This window comes from Oncorhynchus mykiss, chromosome 5 (assembly GCF_057628025.1).
Source record: "Oncorhynchus mykiss isolate SJ-2025 chromosome 5, ASM5762802v1, whole genome shotgun sequence".
Taxonomy (NCBI): Eukaryota; Metazoa; Chordata; class Actinopteri; order Salmoniformes; family Salmonidae; genus Oncorhynchus; species Oncorhynchus mykiss.
The window spans coordinates 60,194,255-60,216,841 of NC_143026.1; the positions used below are offsets into that span (position 1 = coordinate 60,194,255).

Consider the following 22,587-nt stretch of genomic DNA (forward strand, 5'->3'; position numbering starts at 1 on the left):
AGGATGAAATTAAGTTTTTATTGTTTTGTGTTTGTTCTAATGTTTTATTACCATGGCTACAAGTACTATGACTACAAGTATCACTGAAATAATGCAGGTATTGTGACATAAGGGACATATACAGTGTCTTCAGAAAGTATTCACACCCCTTGACTTTTTCCACATTTTATTGTGTTACAAAGTGGGATTAAAATGGATTTAATTGTCATTTTTTTGTCAACGATCTACAACATTTGTAAAAAAAAAAATTACAAAATGTGAAAAATAAACAAATATCTTGATTTGATAAGTATTGTCATATATTACTTTTTCGTATGGGCTGTTCCACTCTAACCTTCTCAAAGTATACACACTTTTCGGCTGCTTTGAGGAAAACAACACAGAGTCGATGACATGGTCCCCCGCTGCTCACGAAGACTGGGCTCCCAATCTCTGTAGTCAATGTGAGTAGGACCTTCAAATATGTTAACCCTCGCAAGGCTACCAGCCCAGATGGCATCCCAAGCCGCGTTCTCTGAGCATGCGCAGACCAGCTGGCTGGAGTGTTTACGAACATTTTCAACCTCTCAATATCCCAATCTGTCATCCAACTTGCTTCTAGATGGCCACCATTGTTCCTGTACCGAAGCACACTGAACTAAATTACTATCTGTCATCATGAAGTGCTTTGAGAGGCTAGTCAAGGACCATATCCCCTTCACCATACCCGACACCCTTGAACCATTACAATATGCATATAGATCCACAAACGACGCAGTCGCTGTTGCACTGCACATCCCGCTGTCCCGCCTGGACAAGAGGAATACCTATGTGAGAATGCTGTTCATCAACTATAACTCAGATTTTAACACCAAGCTCGTCACGAAGCTCAGGGCCTTAGGTCTAATCTCCTCCCTGTGTGACTGACTGGCCGACTACTGGTGGTGAGGGTAGCCGACCTGAAATGGTCTCACCACACCAACACCGTGGTGAAGAAGGCGTAACAGCGCCTCTACAACCTCAGGCGGCTGATGAGATTATGGAAGGAACTTCTACAGATGCACCACTGAGAACATTCTGTTGGGCTACATCACTGCCTGGTCTGGCAACTGCACCGCCCTCAACCACATAGCTCTCCAGAGGGTGTTGCAGTCAGCCCAACGCATCACCGGTGGTACACCGCCTGCACTCCAGGACATTTACAGCACTCTGAGTCAAAGGAAGGCCAAGAAGATCATTAAGGACCTCAGTCACCTGAGCCATGGACTGTTTACTCGGCAACCGTCTAGCAGACCGAATCAGTACAGGTGCATCAGTGCCAAGACTGAGAGACAAAAAACTGCTTCTATTACCAGGCCATCGGATTGTTGAACAGCTATCACTAACCGTCAACCAGGTAATGCTCACTCACACAAGCTATCACACACCTCACACACACACACACACACACACACACACACACAGAGCTAACGCTGCTGTCCCATGTCATAGAGACATTGAAACATTGGACACTACCTGTTTCACACAGAGTATTTAAATACTGTATATCCCCGGCATAGCTCATTCTAATACTTCTACTACTGTACTTTGTATTTGGTTACACTGTTCATACACACTGCATATTTATTTATATACTGGATTCTTGACATAGCTCACTAATATATATATACTGCTGTACATATCATTCTTAGTATATATTGTGTAAATTCTGCTGGTGTACAAACCTGATTTTAATGTCTATGGTACATACGTATAGATTGCATTTTGATTACTGTTACAGTGCTATTTGGGTTATTAATTGGATTCTTACCAACGTTTTTTTTTTTTGCTGTACTTTTTTACGAATATTTAAATTATTTGGATACTTGTTTGACATTTTACTGCATGTTAGGAGCTAGTAACATAATTATTTCACTGCAACTGCTATAACATCTGCTAAACTGTGTATGTATGTGACCAATAAACGTTGATTTGTGCCAGTACATTCCTTTAAAAGGAACAGGTGGAAAGTCCCTCCAGCCGCTTTCACCAATCCAATACTTTTAAATGCATGAGTGGAAGTGAACAAGTGCACATTTCTGGGTGAAGGGTAGAAAATAGGAACACAACCTAGGGAAACTAATCATCTCCCTGGGAAGTCTCTCTCCCATGACCTCCATGACAAAGTTCAACGCCTGTTTTTTGAGAGTAACTGCAGTCGCAAGTATAGTTGCTGGACAGTGTTTAGAATTCAGTCCAAAGTTTTGAGAAAAACACTTGGACACATCCTGCTCCTCTGAGGTTGTTTACAACTCTGCAGAAGAGACACCAAAGTGTCTGATGTGAAATGTCTGTTACTTTGCGTTTGTTGCCCCTTCAGGGTACAGAGTAGATCCCGGAGATTAAACTACATCTTGTGCATTAACTGCCTTTGAGCTTGATCCATTAGCCCCTCAGGGGTCTATGGCACAGTAACCTAACATAACAGGGATAGAATGACGCCTGACAGTGGGTTTTCACCAACAACGAATTCGGCAGGATAAGTTTTTCCCCCTTTTCATTTTCAATGAGGGAACACAGAGAAATGTGAGGGAGATTGTGGGAAGGTGAGCAGCGAGAACCCTGCTAGCAGAGCGGTAGAAAAAGTTGAGCTCTACTTTATGCAAGTTTCAAGAAAAGAAAAGTATTGGCGTGATTCGTTGTGAAGGGGAGGCGCCACCTCTGTTAAAAACCATATTTAAGTGAAGTCCCCACTTCCGTTTTTCAGGGGAAAGAGAAGTATCCCTGATCTTGCAACATCCGCTTTCTGCCAACACCGCTAAGGGTGATGACAAAGTGACTCTATCAACAAGGGTCTTGGTTAGAGGCTCAGTGCAAACAAAAACTAGATTTTTTGTGTGTTTTATATATATTTCCACACTATAAGGTTGGAATAATACTGTAAAATTGTGAAAATTATGTTTAATGTCCTTTTAGTGTAAGAGCTGTTTGAAAAGGCCGCCTGAAATTTCTGCCTGTGTGGGTGGGATGCAATTTTGGTCTGCCTGGTGACATCACCAAATAGACCAATAAGGAAGAGAGTTCGAAACCTTTCTGCCAATAGCTAGTTTTCCGTTTGAGCCTTCCCGCTCAGACCAATCCCAGAGAGTCCTAGCATAATTCTTGCTTGAAGAATTGCTCTTTGCTAAGAAGTTATTTGTTAATTTTTGACCATTTTAATTCAAAACAATCACAGTGAGGTACTTAATTGTTATCCGGAAATTATTTGGTATTGTGATAAAAAACGGCTGCATTGGACCTTTAACCAAGTAATGAACAACCTCTCTGTGGCCACGATGGGGAAAAACAAGGGGTCATCTCAGGCCAACACTAAACAGACTCAAAACCTAATCATTCCGTAGACCCACTCTTTGCTCATTGATATTACCAATGAACTTAAAACATCTGAATTGGTTAGCAGCACTAAACACACCTGGTGTTCATACAACGGATCTCTTTAACTTCACAATGTCATATTTATTGTTTGTGTAAAACGTATACATAGCTGTGATTGAGCCAAATGCTTGAGCCCATGGTACTATCTATAATTTTACTGTTACATGATTAATTTGTTTAATTAATCTACTGTTTTTGAAAGTTATATATTTAAAACAGGTGAATTGCCACCCATCATCAATTATATCGACAGAACACATTGTGAGACTGGATATCGGACAACTTGTGGGGAGAAATGGCAAGCTTTGTCCCAACCTGGGTGACGTGAGCGCACTAGGCGACTGTGGCGGGCAGGTGAATTATGTTTTTTATGCAAGGAGCTTCACAGAGGTGTGAATACATGGGTGTTTGTAATGTCTCCTTGGTAGTGGAATGTCCTTTGTGATGATTTTACTGGCAACATGGGTGCTTTGCTTTTGCGACCAATGTAAAACACTTTAGAGAATCTCTGAATCTTACGGAACAAAGTCCTTCTCAGGAGGATGTAGATCCAAGGGTCAAGAATGGCGTTGACCGAGGCGATCCGAATAGCCATCAAATCTGCATGGGAATTCTCGGTCCATGTTATCTGGTTAGAAAATACGCGTACCTACAGCAGAATAAAAAATAGATGTTAGGTGTACTGCTTCTCTCTTAGGTAACCTACACGAAAGCATAATATTAAGACAAAATGTTTCTTACCACCAGCGGCGCTGAGCAACCTAAAACAACCACGGAGGTCACCATGAGCACCGTCATCATTTGCGCTTCCACGCCGGAGGAAAGCGCTTTCCAGCGCGCCCGTGCGCTCCCTCTTGTAACTGGACTTTGGATTTTCCTGCGACGCATTATCAACAGATTGCCACAAACTGCAAAGTTGAGTACTATCGTCATCAATATCAGTAAAAAACTCACACTGGCATATAAAAACGAATATGTTGCAGGCAGTGTCTTATCAGCCCTCCAGTTGATGAAGCACCACGTTTTGGAGGGCTGACAAATGCTTCCAGCCATACCCATCACTGGGAGACAACAAAACGCAATGTTGCTGAGATAAATGCAAAACAAGCACTTGCGTGCAAAATGTTGGTCAATTCCCCATCTTTGGTAAGTGTAAGGGCAGCATATCGCGAGGTAGCGCTCAGCAGACATTGCGCATATGATACTTAGCCCAGCCACTCCGAAGAACAGCAACAAAAAGGAATGGAATTCACAAAGGTTAGTATTATCATATAACACATTTTCATTGAGGTAAGTTGCTATAGTGATTGGGCTGGCCAAACAAGTCCCAAGCAGATCCGTCACAGCCAAACCACAAACTAGGGCGAAGAACGCGGAGGATTTGCGCTCCTGCTTGGATCCAGAAAGAGCGGCTATTGCTATTATATTTCCAATGACACCAACTGCAAACATTAATACCGGTACAGCCATCGCTTCAGCTGTCTTGTCAGGCAACGTATGTGTAGATGAATTACGTGTATCGTTCATGTTTCCAATCCAGAAGTAGGCTATCAAATGCACGCTATTTGTTCTTTTTTAGATAGCCGTTCTTTAGGCTACTTCATAAATCCATTCAAATCCAAGCAGACACTGCGACAGATGTTTGTCTTGTAAATTCCACGTTTCATGTTTGCTGTTGTCCAATAGCTTAAATTGTCCTCAACCTCGCCAAATGTCCAGTGGATGGAAAAACATGAAAATGCTCTCTCGACTCACAGCAAGCAAGCAAGATGTCAACGTCTCATCAGCAAAACCCAGACTGTAGATGGATGGTAAGAAAGAACACTGTATCATTTTTATGTCCCATCATCACTAACAGTTGTCACTTGACTCCCCAAAAACCTGCGCAATTTCCAGTGCCACTCTGCGTCAGTATTAACTAAGTTCTCGAGAAAAACCTTTAGGCTTCCCCCCAGCCAGCATCATGAGCTTGTTGATTTTTTTTCTCACAAATGATGTGATTTATTTGTGATTTAATTTATCTCATAAATTATTTATTGAAAGGAGTTGTTCTCTTGGTTTTATCCATTCAAATGTCGCAACTTCCAAATTAAATGAATAACTAACTATCCAAAAAAAACTAAAAACTCACAAAGTCAGTGGTAAGACTCGTCACTTAGCTTTGTCATGGTAGCTGCCCAGTAACATGAACACAGTTTATACAAAGCCTGAGTCTCAGCTGTGCACCTCAACCAAAGATGACTGTAAATGGTAGTGAAGTGACATCTATGATGGAAGGAGACAACGTGAACGATGCCAGTGCACTTAGTGCCGTCTCTCTCCCATGCCACTTCTCCATTATTGGATGACTAATTATGTGTTTAGATGGGGCCCCATGACCAAGGGTGAATGTCTCAAACACTTGTTAAAAAAAAGAATACAACACCTCTGAGAGGGATGACTTCACTGGCACACAACTGGCCTCCTCTTATATACAGTTTATATCAGCAATACACGAAAGTGGCAGGCCTAGCCATAGCACTCAAGTTGGCCTTTTGTATACTGCTCACTCAAGTATTAAAAAGCTGGGTACCACACTGTGGGTCAAATCGTGTGGCTCCTACACACCTGATCTATGCACCCAGTGGAATTCATAAACAGCCCAAACATTTTCAAATTCACCTCAGAACACTTTCTCCTTTTAACTGGAAAAAAAATACTTGTATGACAGAAACATAATGTGATGAATGCTTCAGCTGTGACTCTCATTAAAATATGATTTTCGCCTAAAATACCCAGCTAACACATAACGTTCTGAGAACCATCAGTTTCTTAGAGCTTGGTGAAAGCGTGGTTGTTCTATAGTTATTTTGCATACAACCTTCCCACAACTTTCTAGGAATTGTGCAGGTTAGTTTCTTGGCTTTGGAACAAACATTCTTATTTTCTTGGCATCAAATCCAATTTTATTTGTCACGTGCCGAATACAACAGGTGTAGGTAGACCTTACCGTGAAATGCTTACTTACTAGCCCTTAAGCAACAATGCAGAGTTGTTGTTTTTTTTAAGTAAGATAATATTTGCACAAAAATACAAAATTATATATTTTTTTAAAGTAACACAATAAAATAACAATATTGAGGCTATACCGGTAATTGAGGTAATATGTACACTTCCGTTCAAAAGTTTGGTGTCCTTGTTTTTGAAAGAAAATCACATTTTTTTAACCATTAAAATAACATCAAATTGATCCGAAATACAGTGTAGACATTGTTAATGTTGTAAATTACTATTGTAGCTGGAAACGGCAGATTTTTTATGGAATATCTACATAGGTGTACAGAGGCCCATTATCAGCAACCATCACTCCTGTGTTCCAATGGCATGTTGTATTAGCTAATCCAAGTTTATAATTTCTAATCAATCATTAGAAAACCCTTTTGAAATTATGTTAGCACAGCTGAAAACTGATGTGCTAATTAAAGAAGCAATACAACTGGCCTTCTTTAGACTAGTTGAGTATCTGGAGCATCAGCATTTGTGGGATCGATTACAGGCTCAAAATGGCCAGAAACAAATAATTTTCTTCTGTGCCTTTTGTACCTGGACTTGGTATTTCATTACTTTAATAGAGTGTTTCCTAAAAGTTAAAACATGGTGACAATTAATTTACATTTTGGTAATGTTCTAGCCGCAGGCAGAACTGTTGAAACTGGAGCAGCAGCATGACCGGGTGGTCTGGGGACAGCCAGGAGTCATAAGGCCAGGTCCTCCGGGAGGGGAGGGAGCAAGGGAGAAAGACAAAATTAGAGGGGCCAAACTTAAATTCACACAGGACACCAGATAAGACAGGAGAATTACACCAGATATAACAGACTGACCCTAGCCCCCTGGCAGATAGACTATTGCAGCATAGATATTGGAGACTGAGACAGGGGTGGGTCGCGGGACACTGTGACCCCGTCCAACGATACCCCCGGACAGGGCCAACCAGGCAGGATATAACCCCACTCATTTTACCAAAGCACAGCCCCCACACCACTAGAGGGATATCAACAGACCACCAACGTACTACACTGAGACAAGGCTGAGTATAGATCTCCTCCACCGCACAAGCCCGAGGGGGCGCAAACTGGACAGGAAAATCTGTGACTCAGCCAACTCAATCCCAGTAAAGAGAGGGGAGCCGGCCAGGCAGAGACAGCAACAGCAGTTTGTTGTTCCAGTGCCTTGCCGTTCACTTTTGCACCCCTGTGCAGGACTACACTCAATCATAGGACCTACTGAAGAGATGAGTCTTCAGTAAAGACTTAAAGGTTGAGACCGAGTCTGCATTTCTCACATGGATAGGCAGACCATTCCATAGAAATAGAGCTCTATAGGAGAAAGCCATGCCTCCAGCTGTTTGCTATAGAAATTCTAAAGGATAATAAGGAGGCCTGCGTCTTGTGACCGTAGTGTACGTGTAGGTATGTACGGCAAGACCAAATCGGAGAGACAGGTAGGAAGCCCATGCAATGCTTTGTAGGTTAGCAGTAAAACCTTGAAATCAGCCCTAACCTTAACATGAAGCCAATGTAGAGTGGCTAGCACTGGAGTAATATGATACTTTGTTTTGATTCTAGTCAGGAATCTAGCATCTGTGTTTAGCACTAACTGAAGTTTATTTTGTACATTATCTGGGTAGCCGGAGAGTAGAGCATTGCAGTAGTTTAATCTAGAAGTGACAAAAGCATGGATTTGCCTTTCTGCCAAATTTTTGGACAAAAAGTTTTAGATTTTTGTAATGTTACGAAGATGGAATAAAGCTGTCCTTTAAATATTCTTAATATGTTCGTCAAAAGAGAGATCATGGTCCAGAGTAACGCTGAGGTCCTTCACAGTTTTATTTGAGACGACTGTACAACCATCAAGATTAATTGTCAGATCCAACCCCAGATCTCTTTGTATCTTGGGGCAACTCTGTTTTGAGCGAGTTTAAAAGTGAAACATTTGCCCCCATCCACTTCTTTATGTCTGAAACACAGGCTTCCAGGGTAGGCAATTTTGGGGCTTCACCATGTTTCATCGAAATGTACAGCTGTGTGTCGTCCGCATAGCAGTGAAAGTTGACATTGTATTTCCGAATGACATCACCAAGAGGTAGAATATACAGTGCCTTGCGAAAGTATTCGGCCCCCTTGAACTTTGCGACCTTTTGCCACATTTCAGGCTTCAAACATAAAGATATAAAACTGTATTTTTTTGTGAAGAATCAACAACAAGTGGGACACAATCATGAAGTGGAACGACATTTATTGGATATTTCAAACTTTTTTAACAAATCAAAAACTGAAAAATTGGGCGTGCAAAATTATTCAGCCCCCTTAAGTTAATACTTTGTAGCGCCACCTTTTGCTGCGATTACAGCTGTAAGTCGCTTGGGGTATGTCTCTATCAGTTTTGCACATCGAGAGATTGAATTTTTTTCCCATTCCTCCTTGCAAAACAGCTCGAGCTCAGTGAGGTTGGATGGAGAGCATTTGTGAACAGCAGTTTTCAGTTCTTTCCACAGATTCTCGATTGGATTCAGGTCTGGACTTTGACTTGGCCATTCTAACACCTGGATATGTTTATTTTTGAACCATTCCATTGTAGATTTTGCCTTATGTTTTGGATCATTGTCTTGTTGGAAGACAAATCTCCGTCCCAGTCTCAGGTCTTTTGCAGACTCCATCAGGTTTTCTTCCAGAATGGTCCTGTATTTGGCTCCATCCATCTTCCCATCAATTTTAACCATCTTCCCTGTCCCTGCTGAAGAAAAGCAGGCCCAAACCATGATGCTGCCACCACCATGTTTGACAGTGGGGATGGTGTGTTCAGGGTGATGAGCTGTGTTGCTTTTACGCCAAACATAACGTTTTGCATTGTTGCCAAAAAGTTCCATTTTGGTTTCATCTGACCAGAGCACCTTCTTCCACATGTTTGGTGTGTCTCCCAGGTGGCTTGTGGCAAACTTTAAACAACACTTTTTATGGATATTTTTAAGAAATGGCTTTCTTCTCGCCACTCTTCCATAAAGGCCAGATTTGTGCAATATACGACTGATTGTTGTCCTATGGACAGAGTCTCCCACCTCAGCTGTAGATCTCTGCAGTTCATCCAGAGTGATCTTGGGCCTCTTGGCTGCATCTCTGATCAGTCTTATCCTTGTATGAGCTGAAAGTTTAGAGGGACGGCCAGGTCTTGGTAGATTTGCAGTGGTCTGATACTCCTTCCATTTCAATATTATCGCTTGCACAGTGCTCCTTGGGATGTTTAAAGCTTGGGAAATCTTTTTGTATCCAAATCCGGCTTTAAACTTCTTCACAACAGTATATCGGACCTGCCTGGTGTGTTCCTTGTTCTTCATGATGCTCTCTGCGCTTTTAACAGACCTCTGAGACTATCACAGTGCAGGTGGATTGTATTTATCATCATTAGTCATTTAGGTCAACATTGGATCATTCAGAGATCCTCACTGAACTTCTGGAGAGAGTTTGCTGCACTGAAAGTAAAGGGGCTGAATAATTTTGCACGCCCAATTTTTCAGTTTTTGATTTGTTAAAAAAGTTTGAAATATCCAATAAATGTCGTTCCACTTCATGATTGTGTCCCACTTGTTGTTGATTCTTCACAAAAAAATACAGTTTTATATCTTTATGTTTGAAGCCTGAAATGTGGCAAAAGGTCGCAAAGTTCAAGGGGGCCGAATACTTTCGCAAGGCACTGTATAGTGAAAACAATAGGGGTCCTAAAATGGAACCTTGAGGAACGCTGAAATCTACAATTGATTTGTCAGAGGACAAACCATCCACAGAAACAAACATATCTTTCCGACAGATAAGATTGAAACCAGGCAAGAACTTGTCCGTGTAGACCAATTAGGGTTTCTAATCTCTCCAAAAGAATGTGGTGATCGATGGTGTCAAACTCAGCACAAGGGTCTAGGAGCACAATGACAGATGGAGAACCTTGGTCTGACGCCATTAAAAGGTAAGTTACCACCTTCCCGAATGCAATCTCAGTGCTAAATGGGTCTAAAACCAGACTGAAGCATTTTATATACATTATTTGTCTTCAGGAAGGCAGGGAGAGGAATGGGAGATTCGATATAGGCCAATAGTAAAAAAAAAAAATCCAGGTCGATGTTTGGCTTTTTCAAGAGAGGCTTTATTTGGTACACATCCGGTGGATAGGGAGCCATTTATTATGTTCAACATAGGAGGACTAACCACAGGAAGTAGCTCTTTCAGTAGTATAGTTGGAATAGGGTCCAGAGGCCATGACTATTTTCATGAACGTGTCAAGAGATACAGGATAACAAAAACTTGAGCGTCTACATTGATCCTAGGTCCAGGCAGTTCTGTGCTAACTCAGGATAACTGAACTTTGGAGAAATACACAGATTCAAAGTGGAGTCCGTAATTTGCATTCTAATGTTCATGATCTTTTCATTAAATAAGTTCATGAATTTATCACTGCTGAAGTGTTCTTATTCAACTCAATTAGGTTGGAAAAATAAGATGATTGAGCTGCAGTGAGGGCTCTTCGATATTGCACCTTACTGTCTTTCCAAGCTAGTCGGAAGACTTCCAGTTTGTTGGAGCACCATTTCCGGTCCAATTTTCTGGAAGCTTGCTTCAGGGCTCGGGTATTTTCTGTATTCCAGGGATCAAATTTCTTGTGACAAATGTTTTTGGTTTTTAGGGGTGTGACTGCATCTAGAGTATTACGCATGGTAAAATTAAGATCCTCAGTTAGGTGATTAACAGATTTTTGTACTCCAACATCCTTGGGTAGATGGAGGAAGTCTGGAAGGGCACCTAGGAATCTTTGAATTTATAGCACGGCTTTTGTTGATCCTGGGTTGGGATCAATTTTAACCATCTTCCCTGTCCCTGCTGAAGAAAAGCAGGCCCAAACCATGATGCTGCCACCACCATGTTTGACAGTGGGGATGGTGTGTTCAGCTGTGTTGCTTTTACGCCAAACATAACGTTTTGCATTGTTGCCAAAAAGTTCAATTTTGGTTTCATCTGACCAGAGCACCTTCTTCCACATGTTTGGTGTGTCTCCCAGGTGGCTTGTGGCAAACTTTAAACGACACTTTTTATGGATATCTTTAAGAAATGGCTTTCTTCTTGCCACTCTTCCATAAAGGCCAGATTTGTGCAATATACGACTGATTGTTGTCCTATGGACAGAGTCTCCCACCTCAGCTGTAGATCTCTGCAGTTCATCCAGAGTGATCATGGGCCTCTTGGCTGCATCTCTGATCAGTCTTCTCCTTGTATGAGCTGAAAGTTTAGAGGGACGGCCAGGTCTTGGTAGATTTGCAGTGGTCTGATACTCCTTCCATTTCAATATTATCGCTTGCACAGTGCTCCTTGGGATGTTTAAAGCTTGGGAAATCTTTTTGTATCCAAATCCGGCTTTAAACTTCTTCACAACAGTATCTCGGACCTGCCTGGTGTGTTCCTTGTTCTTCATGATGCTCTCTGCGCTTTTAACGGACCTCTGAGACTATCACAGTGCAGGTGCATTTATACGGAGACTTGATTACACACAGGTGGATTGTATTTATCATCATTAGTCATTTAGGTCAACATTGGATCATTCAGAGATCCTCACTGAACTTCTGGAGAGAGTTTGCTGCACTGAAAGTAAAGGGGCTGAATAATTTTGCACGCCCAATTTTTCAGTTTTTGATTTGTTAAAAAGTTTGTAATATCCAATAAATGTCGTTCCACTTCATGATTGTGTCCCACTTGTTGTTGATTCTTCACAAAAAAATACAGTTTCATATCTTTATGTTTGAAGCCTGAAATGTGGCAAAAGGTCGCAAAGTTCAAGGGGGCCGAATACTTTCGCAAGGCACTGTATCTACAAATTCTATCTTTTGGGAGGGGCAGAAGACAGTTTTCAAAGTGTTGTGTTTGGGACAAATCCAACATCACTGAGTACCACTCTTCATATTTTTGAGAATAGTGGTGGCTACATCATGTTATGGATACTGACTGTATGCTTATCATTGGCAAGACTAGCATGTTTTTTTAATAAATAGAAATGGAATAGAGCTAAGCACAGGCAGAATCCTAGAGAAAAATCTGGTTCAGTCTGCTTCCCAACAAAATAACCTAAAACACAAGGCCAAATATACACTGGAGTAGCTTACGAAGACAACATTGAATCTTCTTGAGTGGCCTAGTTACAGTTTTGACTTAGCCAGTGATTTTTTCCGAACAGCACCCTATCTACTCCGATTTCAGAGTACCCTCGTCTGAGTGTGCCAGAGCGCAGAATAACTGCTGATTTTACAAACGCTCAACACCCGTTGAATATGGCCGGTGTCAGTAAACGTCTGCAAAAAAAACGTAATTAAATTGTTGCCAGCAGCACAGATACCAATGCTCTGGATAACATGAAAACAGCCTAACCAGCTCTACTATGGTGAGTAAAATGGTCAGAGTGAGGTGTTCTCTCATTTGTGTCTTGAAGTAGCTAGCCAACGTTAGCCAGTTATCTTGGGTGCTTGACTGCCGTTGTGAGGTCAGAACGCTCATATCAACCCTACTCCTCAGCCAGAGTATCCAGTGTGTGCTCTGAACGCTCCAAGGGCAAAATGCTCTAAATATACTAATGTACAATCTGACAACACTGAATTTACGAACGCCCAAAACGCACTCAGAGCACTCTCTAGCACACCAGATTGAATTTATGAACACACCCTTAAATCGGCTTAAAAATCTAAGGCAAGATTTGAAAATGGCTGTCTCGCAATGATCAACAACCAACTTGACAGAGCTTGAAGAATTGTTTAATGACTAATATGCAAATATTGTACAACATATTTCTGTATTTCATTTCAATAAATATGCAACATTTTATAAAAACATGTTTTCACTTGTGTTTATAGGGTAATGTGCGTAGATGGGTGAGAATAAATCCATTTAATCAATTTTGAATTCAGGCTATAACACAAAAAAATTGTATCATGTTAAGTGTGTCCATGTGTTGGCTGCACCGACTAATTGGCCACACCTGATCTTAATGAGTGCTTGTTTCCTTTGACATTGGGGTTTGTTTGAAAAGACTAAAATTAACAGTTTTGTTTTTGTAAAAAAAAAAAAAAACAAGGCACACTAGCTCCATGCTGGTGGTGCCGTGGACTAATTAGAGAACAGAACATTATTGGTTCGATTCTCATTGCCGCCGTGTCACACACAAACAATGCATATGCTTGGAGTTCAAAAAAGTTAACCCAAAATAAGATAGCAGTTTTATTTATATAAGTCTTATTGAAAAATTCAGTGAAGTTTTAAAGGAAGTTATTTAAAAAACAATAATCTTTCATTTCTGTTCTCAGAGAATAAATAAAACCTCCCAGGAAAACTTTCAAAGAACCAGAGTAAAATGTTCTCAGAACCTCCCTGCAACCTAAAAATAAACCCCGCCGAATGCTTTCACTTTTACTGGTCAGGAAACGTATGGCTTTATTCCCATAACTTGCAAGGAACCAAATTTGCAACCCACAGCATGTCTTGTCATTGGTTTTTGACATTTCCCACATCACAAGCATGTAGTTCAAGAGCCCAATCCACTTTGCTCTGTTTACATAACTGCTATACATTATAATTATGTATGAAATAATGAGAAAAGAAGACTTCCAGAAGGATTTATACGAAGTCGGCCAGCCAGGAAAAGGACATTGTAGTCCTCCACTAGCTTGACTTGACAGTAATGCTTCCTGCAAAGCACTCGCTTCAGACATGCTCTCCATCTCCTACTAGGTATAACGCTACGAACGAGGTTATACGTGTTCAAATGGTTCAAATATTTCTCCTAATGTCATTCATTGACGTTATTGTTGTAAAGCAAGCCTCTGCTGTTATTTTAAAAAGATTATCGTGAATGTAAATATCTTTTCAAAGTTTGTATTTTATAGACATAAGCTGGGCTACTGATAACTTGCTAGTCTTTTATTTATATATATATATATATATATATATATATATATATATATATGTGTGTCATGTAAATTTCCTAGGAGCACTGTAAACTCTTGGGTTTGTTATAATTTACAATGGCATATAATGGGCCATGTGTTTGAAGGTTTATTGAAGACTTTTTACATTTCCATGATATAGACTGACCAGGTGAATCCAAGTGAAAGCTATGGTCGCTTATTGATGTCACTTGTTAAATCTACTTCAATCAGTGTAGAGGAATGGGAGGAGACAGGTTAAAGAAGGATTTTCTAAGCCTGGAGACAATTGAGACATGGATTGTGTGTGTGTGCCATTCAGAGCATGAATGGGCAAGACCAAAGATTTAAGTGCCTTTGAAAGTGGTATGGTAGTAGGACCCAGGCACACCGGTTTGTGTCAAGAAATGCAATGCTGCTTGGGTTTTCCACGCTCAACAGTTTTCCGTGTGTATCAAGAATGGTCCACCACCTAAAGGACATCCAGCCAACTTGAAACAAATGTGGGAAACATTAGAGTCAACATCCCAGTGGAAAGCTTTCGACGCCTCGAGTCCATGCCCCACTGAACTGAGGCTATTTTGAGGTCAAAAGGGGGGGGGGGGCTGTTCTTAATGTTCAGGGATGATGTTATTCATGTTTTGTACACCCATTGTATAGTCATACTACATGTAGGCTTACGTATCTTTCCTTACGATTGCTCTACAGATCAGATTGTTTCATCTGAGTGGTATTTACTGTATGTATACCAGTATGGCATGGTGTTCAGTTTAGTATTCAAAATTAACCATTTGCATGCCATTTCATGTACTTTGTCAGATGGATAATATTGTATTCTGTATAGGGAAAGGGGGATACCTAGTCAGTTGCACACCTGAATGCATTCAACTGAAATGTGACTTCTGCATTTAACCCAACCCCTCTGAATCAGAGAGGTACGGGGGATTGCCATAATTGACGTCCATGTCCACTGCCTTGCTCAGCGGCAGAATTCTATCTTGTCAGCTCGGGGATTTGATCCAGCAACCTTTCGGTTACTGGCCCAACGCTCTAACCACTAGGCTACCTGCCTATGGCCTACCTGCCTTATAGATCTCCCTAGAAGAATTTGCATGCGCTGATACTGCCCATTTGGGCTCATAACCACCCACACCCCTAACCTGATGGACAGTAGATTTTCATGTTCATACATTTGCATGATAAAGACAATTTAAAAATAAGAAATCATTTACTTGTACCCCTTTTTTAATCCCCAATTTCGTGGTATCCAATTGTTTAGTAGCTTGTCTCATCGTTACAACTCCCGTACGGGCTCGGGAGAGACGAAGGTTGAAAGTCATGCGTCCTCCGATACACAACCAAGCCGCACTGCTTCTTAACACAGTGCGCATCCAACCTGGAAGCCATCTGCACCAATGTGTCGGAGGAAACACTGTGCACCTGGCAACCTTGGTTAGCATGCACTGCATGCAGAGAATCCCAGTGGAAAGAGGGGAACCGGCCAGGCAGAGACAGCAAGGACGGTTCGTTGCTCCAGAGCCTTTCCGTTCATCTTCCCACTCCTGGGCCAGACTACACTCAATCATATGACCCACTGAAAAGATTAGTCTTCAGTAAAGACTTAAAGGGTAGGCAGACCGTTCCATAAAAATGGAGTTCTCCTATAGACCTCCAGCTGTTTGCTTAGAAATTCTAGGGACAATTAGGAGGCCTGCGTCTTGTGACCGTAGCGTAGGTGTAGGTATGTACGGCAGGACCAAATCAGAGAGATAGGTAGGAGCAAGCCCATGTAATGCTTTGTAGGTTAGTAGTAAAACCTTGAAATCAGCCCTTGCTTTGACAGGAAGCCAGTGTAGGGAGGCTAGCACTGGAGTAATATGATCAAATTGTTTGGTTCTAGTCAGGATTCTAGCAGCCGTATTTAGCACTAACTGAAGTTTATTAAGTGCTTTATCCGGGTAGCCGGAAAGTAGAGCATTGCAGTAGTCTAACCTAGAAATGACAAAAGCATGGATGAATTTTTCTGCATCATTTTTGGACAGAAAGTTTCTGATTTTTGCAATGTTACCTAGATGGAAAAAAGCTGTCCTTGAAATGGTCTTGATATGTTCTTCAAAAGAGAGATCAGGGTCCAGAGTAACGCCGAGGTCCTTCACAGTTTTATTTGAGACGACTGTACAACCATTAAGATTAATTGTCAGATTCAACAGAAGATCTCTTTGTTTCTTGGGACCTAGAACAAGCATCTCTGTTTTGTCCGAGTTTAAAAGTAGAAAGTTTGCAGCCACCCACTTCCTTATGTCTGAAACACATGCTTCTAGCGAGGGCAATTTTGGGGCTTCACCATGTTTCATTGAAATGTACAGCTGTGTGTCATCCGCATAGCAGTGAAAGTTAACATTATGTTTTCGAATGACATCCCCATCCCTATCACGTTCGGCCCCCTGGTTCAGCAGGCTCGTGGTAATAGAGCTTCCGTGTCGTGTCCGTCAACCTTCACCGGGACCATGGGTGCAGTTGATTCGTGGAACGCCCAACAGGAGGTGACGTAGTTCACTGCATGACCCACCTCGCCTCCGGGGCTTGCTGATGGCATCGACTCCTCTCGAGCCGGGCAATTCTAGACAATGTGCCCCTGGGCGCCACACTCAAAACACCTCCTTTGGTCTCCATCTACCTGGGGTCATCGGTGGCGGGTCAACCCTACCCCAGCCGTCTCTCCACGGGTTTGCGGTCCTTTGGCCCTGCCGACTGTCAGTTCGGGGTACACAGCGGTGGGGCTGTCCTTCCATCCCCTCAAACGGGTCGCTGACTCGGCCTGGCTCCCACTCAGCAGGGCCTGAGTGTTCTGATGCGTCTCCACTGCTTCTAGGAGGCCCTCCAAGGTCTGGGGCGCGAATAGACTTGCTGCCCTCTTCATGTCATGGGGTAATGCCCGTAAGAAGCGATCCAGGACCACTTTGTCTAGGATGGAGAAGGTGGATACGTCGGTTAGGAGCCATGCCCTGGTGATGCGCAGTAGGTCGCTCATCTGGGCTCGGGGGGATGCGTCGGCTACGAACCTCCAGTTGTAGAACAGTTGAGCCCGATGCGCCAGGCTGTACACATAGCGGCTGAGTATCTCCCGTTTGAGTCTGTCATAGTTAGCCGCCTGTTTGTCGTTTGCCCAATATGCCTTTTGGGCATTCCCAGAGAGGAACGGGGCTAGCAGACTTGCCCACTTCGGCCTTGGCCATCCTTCCCGTAGTGCTGTCCGTTCAAACGTACAGAGGTATGTTTCGATGTCGTCGTCTTCCATTAGCTTGATTTTAAAACTGGTTTGGATGTGATTCAGTAGACGCTCCTCCTTGTAGCTTCCTGATTTCCTCAACGAGGCGGACGTTTTGTAGCCGCTGTTCCTTCAGGGTTCGTTCCTGAACCGCCTGTTGGGCTTGTTGGGCCCAGACTAACTGAGCTATCAACTCGTCCATGCTGATGCTTCGTAAACGTCAACCCTGATCTGACCATGTTATCAGATTGCCCGCATTCTCCACCACTTGTGGCAGACCAGGGGGTTTGGTGAAAACGTTTACACAGATCAGACACGGACAGAGAAGGATTAGCTCGGTTTCAAGGGTGTTTATTTGAATAACAAACCAAAAGAAAAGAATAGGTCTCCCCCATGAGACCCTCTCCGGGATGCCGTCTTCTGGGCTCCAGGTCTTCCTGTATCCTGTGGGGAACAAATACTGAACTCCCTCCTTTTACCTCAGGAACCGTCCCCAACTATACAGGAGTAACCTTTCTTCCCCAGTCCCTTCTCCGTGTGCTGCCCTTCTGGCAGCTTTATGGGACCCGTCCAGCTGGTAAGCAATCAGCAATTGATTACTCACAAACCACAATCAGCCCCAATTAGTCCTGGCCAGAGAGCCCGTCGAGACCTGGCACGTCCAGCAAAGGGAGCCATCGCCTCGTGATGTATACTCCGTCTGCCTCGACGAGTCTCCCCCTGGTGGCTGACCTGCTGTATATTACATTATGGGATATTTTGTGTAGATTGCTGAGGAAGAAATTTAAGAATGAGGCTGTTATGTAACAAAATGTGGAAAAAGTCAAGGGGTCTGAATACTTTCTGAAGGCACTGTAAATGCTGTATACTCTGTGTATGTGTAATATGGGAGATGGGCTTCAATATTCCAATGTGTTTTTCAGCTGACCACCTGACATTTTCATTCTATTTAATACATGGTAAGACTGGCTTAGCATTGCTACACCAGTTTAGCCCTTATGACCTTTCGATTGTTACTTCTTTCATTACTGATGTCAATATCACCTGAGAGATTATGCTGTTGGTGGGAATTACAGCAACTCCGTTATAGAGTTCCAAAGTATTTTATTGCAACGCCAGCGGATGTTAATACATCACCAGTGAGGCATCTTTCTGACCTTTGGCTCCAAGACATTTCACACGGCTTTGAGGCTCGAGTCGAGCCAAAGAGTAGAAAGGAACAACATCCTTAGCAGGTGAGATGTATGTCTTTCTCAAGGCTTGGACAGGGAGAAAGAGATTTACATTGTTAAATGACTAATGAAAGGTTTTTCCTTTAATGAGGTTTGTTGAAACGATCCTTCGTGTATGTTTATATTGCAAATGTTCTAATTACTTATAAGTACAGCTATCTACTTTCAGCATTTACCTAGACTGAATTCATTTTCCCAATCTCTACTTTTTTGGCAATGTCCAGGTTTCGTTCTAAAAATGTGAATACCCCCAGTACACCTAGCATAACGTGTAGCCTTCCACTGAATTACATATTATGTGTTTTTGAAGCAGATTGAGCTTCTCTCGTAATATCTCTATCCCCCATTACATTTCTAAACAGTTGCAAGCAGCACATCATTATGGAGACAGACCAAGAGGCTTGCAAGGCAGCTGCGAGCTGTCCAGCTCCAAGCCAAGGACCCGTCAAGACTGGCTGGCTGTCCTCCAACAAGAGGGGTAAGGGACTGTGTCCATTCTAAGTATCATGGGTCCCATCTACCACTGCTGAAATTAATCTAGTTTCTTCTGGAAAGTAATTTACCAGAGTAAATAGATGTTACGTTTTTTTCCTGAAATGTATTTTTCCATTACTTCTGGCAGTTAGCATGCATATTATTACTGAATATTACATAATACTACTTGAATGCTTTACCTAGTAGTAGGGTATTTACAAGAGGCTGATAGATGGCTCTTTAGATTAAAAAACTGATAAATTACTGGTCTTTGAGGGTTCCTTTCCTTTCCGGGACACAGAGTTAAAATTAGTCTTTAACTAAAAAACTATCAGTGGAGATTCTAAACTGTGTCTGGCAAACTGGCCCTGAATGTCTTAAAATCAACATCAAATCAATTTATTGGTCACATTCACGTGATTAGCAGATGTTATTGCGGGTGTAGCAAAATGCTTGTGCTTCTAGCTCTGACAGTGCAGTAATATCTAACAAGTAATATCTAACAAATTACACAACATATACCCAATACCCACAAATCTAAGTAGCAATGAATTAAGACTATATACATATGGACGAGTGATGTCAGAGCGGAAATGACTAAGATACAGTAGAATAGTATAGAATACAGTATATACATATGAGATGAGTAATACCAGATATGTAACATTAAGTGACTAAGACACCATAGAACAGTATAGAATACAGTATATACATATGAAATGAGTAATGCAAGACATGTAATCATTATTATGTGACTAAGATACCATGGAATAGTATAGATAGAATACAGTATATACATATGAGATGAGTAATGCCAGATATGTAAACATTATTAAAGTGACTAGTGTTCCATTCCTTAAAGTGGCCAGTGATTTCTAGTGTATGCCTATTTACTACAATGTTTTTTTCTTCATTAACCTCAAAAAGATGTTAAAAATTAACCAATAAGAGCAAAGTTGGTTTTTATAGAATTGAATAACTTTTGATGAGTTAGAATTTTGTGCTGCCATAAAATGCCAATTTGATCATTCTCACAAATACATGCTCAAAAAATGTGTACTTGACAGTTCTATGCAACCAATGTTTTATAGAATCCTCAAGTCTTAGTAGAATATGGTACAAAGTTGCTAACTGGCTATAATGCTAAAGTTGTCTGTAATGAGATTTGAACATGCAACTGTTGGGTTGCAAAGTTGGGTTGCCAGAGTTTCGAGATATTTGTCCACCCATCCACCCTGACCAACCACCCTACTTTCATTTTTGCCTTAAGTAACTTTCTGCCTTAAATAACCTTCTGCCTTATGCAACCATAGCAAACGTAACATATCATACTAATTTGAGTGTCCCAGATTGTCGTTTACTATGTTACATCTAGTCTATGAGACCAGGCTGGTTAAAAATCCAACCTTTGTCACAAATACACTCTCTCTCACCCATAAACAGGTAATTGCTATTCCAGGAAGCATGAAAATAAAACATTGACTACTAGGCTACAAGGATTGTCAGGAGCTCTCTCTTGAATGAGCCAAATGCTGCCTCAGCATCAGCATAGACACTATAGTACTCACTGTCTGTGGGAGCAACCACTAACTCCCTGACTGACTCATGTTGTGGTGGGTTAAGTCCAATGGCCCTGTGGTTAGTTCCACTGTCTTCCCCATTATGCCTCATTTACTCCCTCATGTTCTCAGGCCCCCCAGTAACCAAGCCTCCATCTGATGGGACCTCTCGTTTCCAAGGAGACGGAGTTCGCTATAAGGCCAAGCTGATTGGCGTGGACTACGTCCCAGCAGCCCAGGGAGACAAGATGTGTTTGGACTCCATGATGAAACTCAAGGTAGAGCAGACTGTGGGAAAGAGTCCACTCTATTTCTTACTGTACATATCCATTTCAGGAAGTAGCGATGTTAGATGTGTCCTCAATCACTAGAATGAGGACGTTGTGTGGTCATTTAGCGGCAGGTATTATATGAGAAAATTATGTTCTGTTCGTTTCCAAAAATATCTTCTCGACAGCTAGTCTTTCTGGTGTCCGACACATAATGAAAAAGACATCACAGACAAAAACATTTTACAATTCACATACATTTTAAAACATTCACATAGACATTAAAGACACACACAAACATATATATATATATATATATATATATATATACACACACACACACACACACACACACACACACACACACACACACACACACACAGTTGAAGTCGGAAGTTTACATGCACTTATGTTGGAGTCATTAAAACTCATTTTTCAACCACTCCACAAATTTCTGTTAACAAACTATAGTTTTGGAAAGTCGGTTACGACATCTACTTTGTGCATGACACAAGGAATTTTTCCAACAATTGTTTACAGACAGATTATTTCACTGATAATTCACTGTATCACAATTCCAGCGGGTCAGAAGTTTAAATAAACTAAGTTGACTGTGCCTTTAAACAGCTTGGAAAATTCCAGAAAATTATGTCATGGCTTTAGAAGCTTCTAATAGGCTAATTCACATCATTTGAGTTAATTGTAGGTGTACCTGTGGATGTATTTCAAGGCCTACCTTCAAACTCACTGCCTCTTTGCTTGACATCATGGGAAAATCAAAAGAAATCAGCCAAGAACTCAGAAAAAAATTGTAGACCTCCACAAGTCTGGTTCATCCTTGGGAGCAAATTCCAAATGCCTGAAGGTACCACGTTTGTCTGTACAAACAGTAGCAGCCGTCATACCGCTCAGGAAGGAGACGCCTTCTGTCTCCTAGAAATGAACGTACTTTGGTGCGAAAAGTGCACATCAGTCCCAGAACAACAGCAAAGAACCTTGTGAAAATGCTGGAGGAAAAAGGTACAAAAGTATCTCTATCCGCAGTACTTCTTGGAGAAATGTCCTCTGGCCTGATGAAAGAAAAATATAACTTTTTGGCCATAATGATGATTGTTATGTTTGGAGGATAAAGGGGGAGGATTGCAAGCTGAAGACACCATCCCAACCGAGAAGCACGGGGATGGCAGCATCATGTTGTGGGGGTGCTTTGCTGCAAGAGGGACTAGTGCACTTCACAAAATAGATGGCTTCATGAGAAAGGACAATTATGTGGATATATTGAAGCAACATCTCAAGACATTAGTCAGGAAGTTAAAGCTTGGTCGCAAATGGGTCTTCCAAATGGACAATGACCCCAAGCATACTTCCAAAGTTGTGTCAAAATGGGTTAAGAACAAGAAAGTCAAGG

The 22,587-nt window shown here is 41.7% G+C and overlaps 2 protein-coding genes across 3 annotated transcripts in view; one reads left to right on the forward strand and one right to left on the reverse strand.

Annotated features, from left to right (window-relative positions):
* Positions 1–5,184, reverse strand: LOC110524158 (prostaglandin E2 receptor EP4 subtype). The gene is made up of 2 exons (XM_021603545.3): positions 4,135–5,184; positions 1–4,042 (listed from the first exon to the last, which is right to left on the reverse strand). Exons 1-2 carry the CDS (start codon positions 4,918–4,920, stop codon positions 3,776–3,778), a joined length of 1,053 nt encoding a protein of 350 aa, XP_021459220.1. The 5' UTR covers positions 4,921–5,184; the 3' UTR covers positions 1–3,775.
* LOC110524157 (uncharacterized) overlaps positions 4,184–22,587 on the forward strand; it is a 24,521-nt gene continuing 6,117 nt past the window's right edge. The window contains exons 1-4 of one of the 2 annotated variants that reach the window (XM_021603542.3): positions 4,184–4,650; positions 5,080–5,204; positions 19,240–19,355; positions 21,043–21,188. In XM_021603542.3, coding sequence (XP_021459217.3) covers positions 4,636–4,650; positions 5,080–5,204; positions 19,240–19,355; positions 21,043–21,188 — 402 coding nt within the window. In that variant the 5' untranslated portion in view covers positions 4,184–4,635. Of the gene's footprint in view, positions 4,651–5,079; positions 5,205–18,581; positions 18,881–19,239; positions 19,356–21,042; positions 21,189–22,587 lie in introns of those variants that run through there. The other variant, XM_021603544.3, reaches the window with a different exon arrangement.

Coding starts and splice junctions, on each gene's coding strand:
- LOC110524158 (XM_021603545.3), bottom strand. CDS start 4,920: ATGAACGATACACGTAATTCATCTACACATACGTTGCCTGACAAGACA. Junction 4,043..4,134: donor GTTGCTCAGCGCCGCTGGTG/GTAAGAAACATT, acceptor ATTCTGCTGTAG/GTACGCGTATTTTCTAACCA.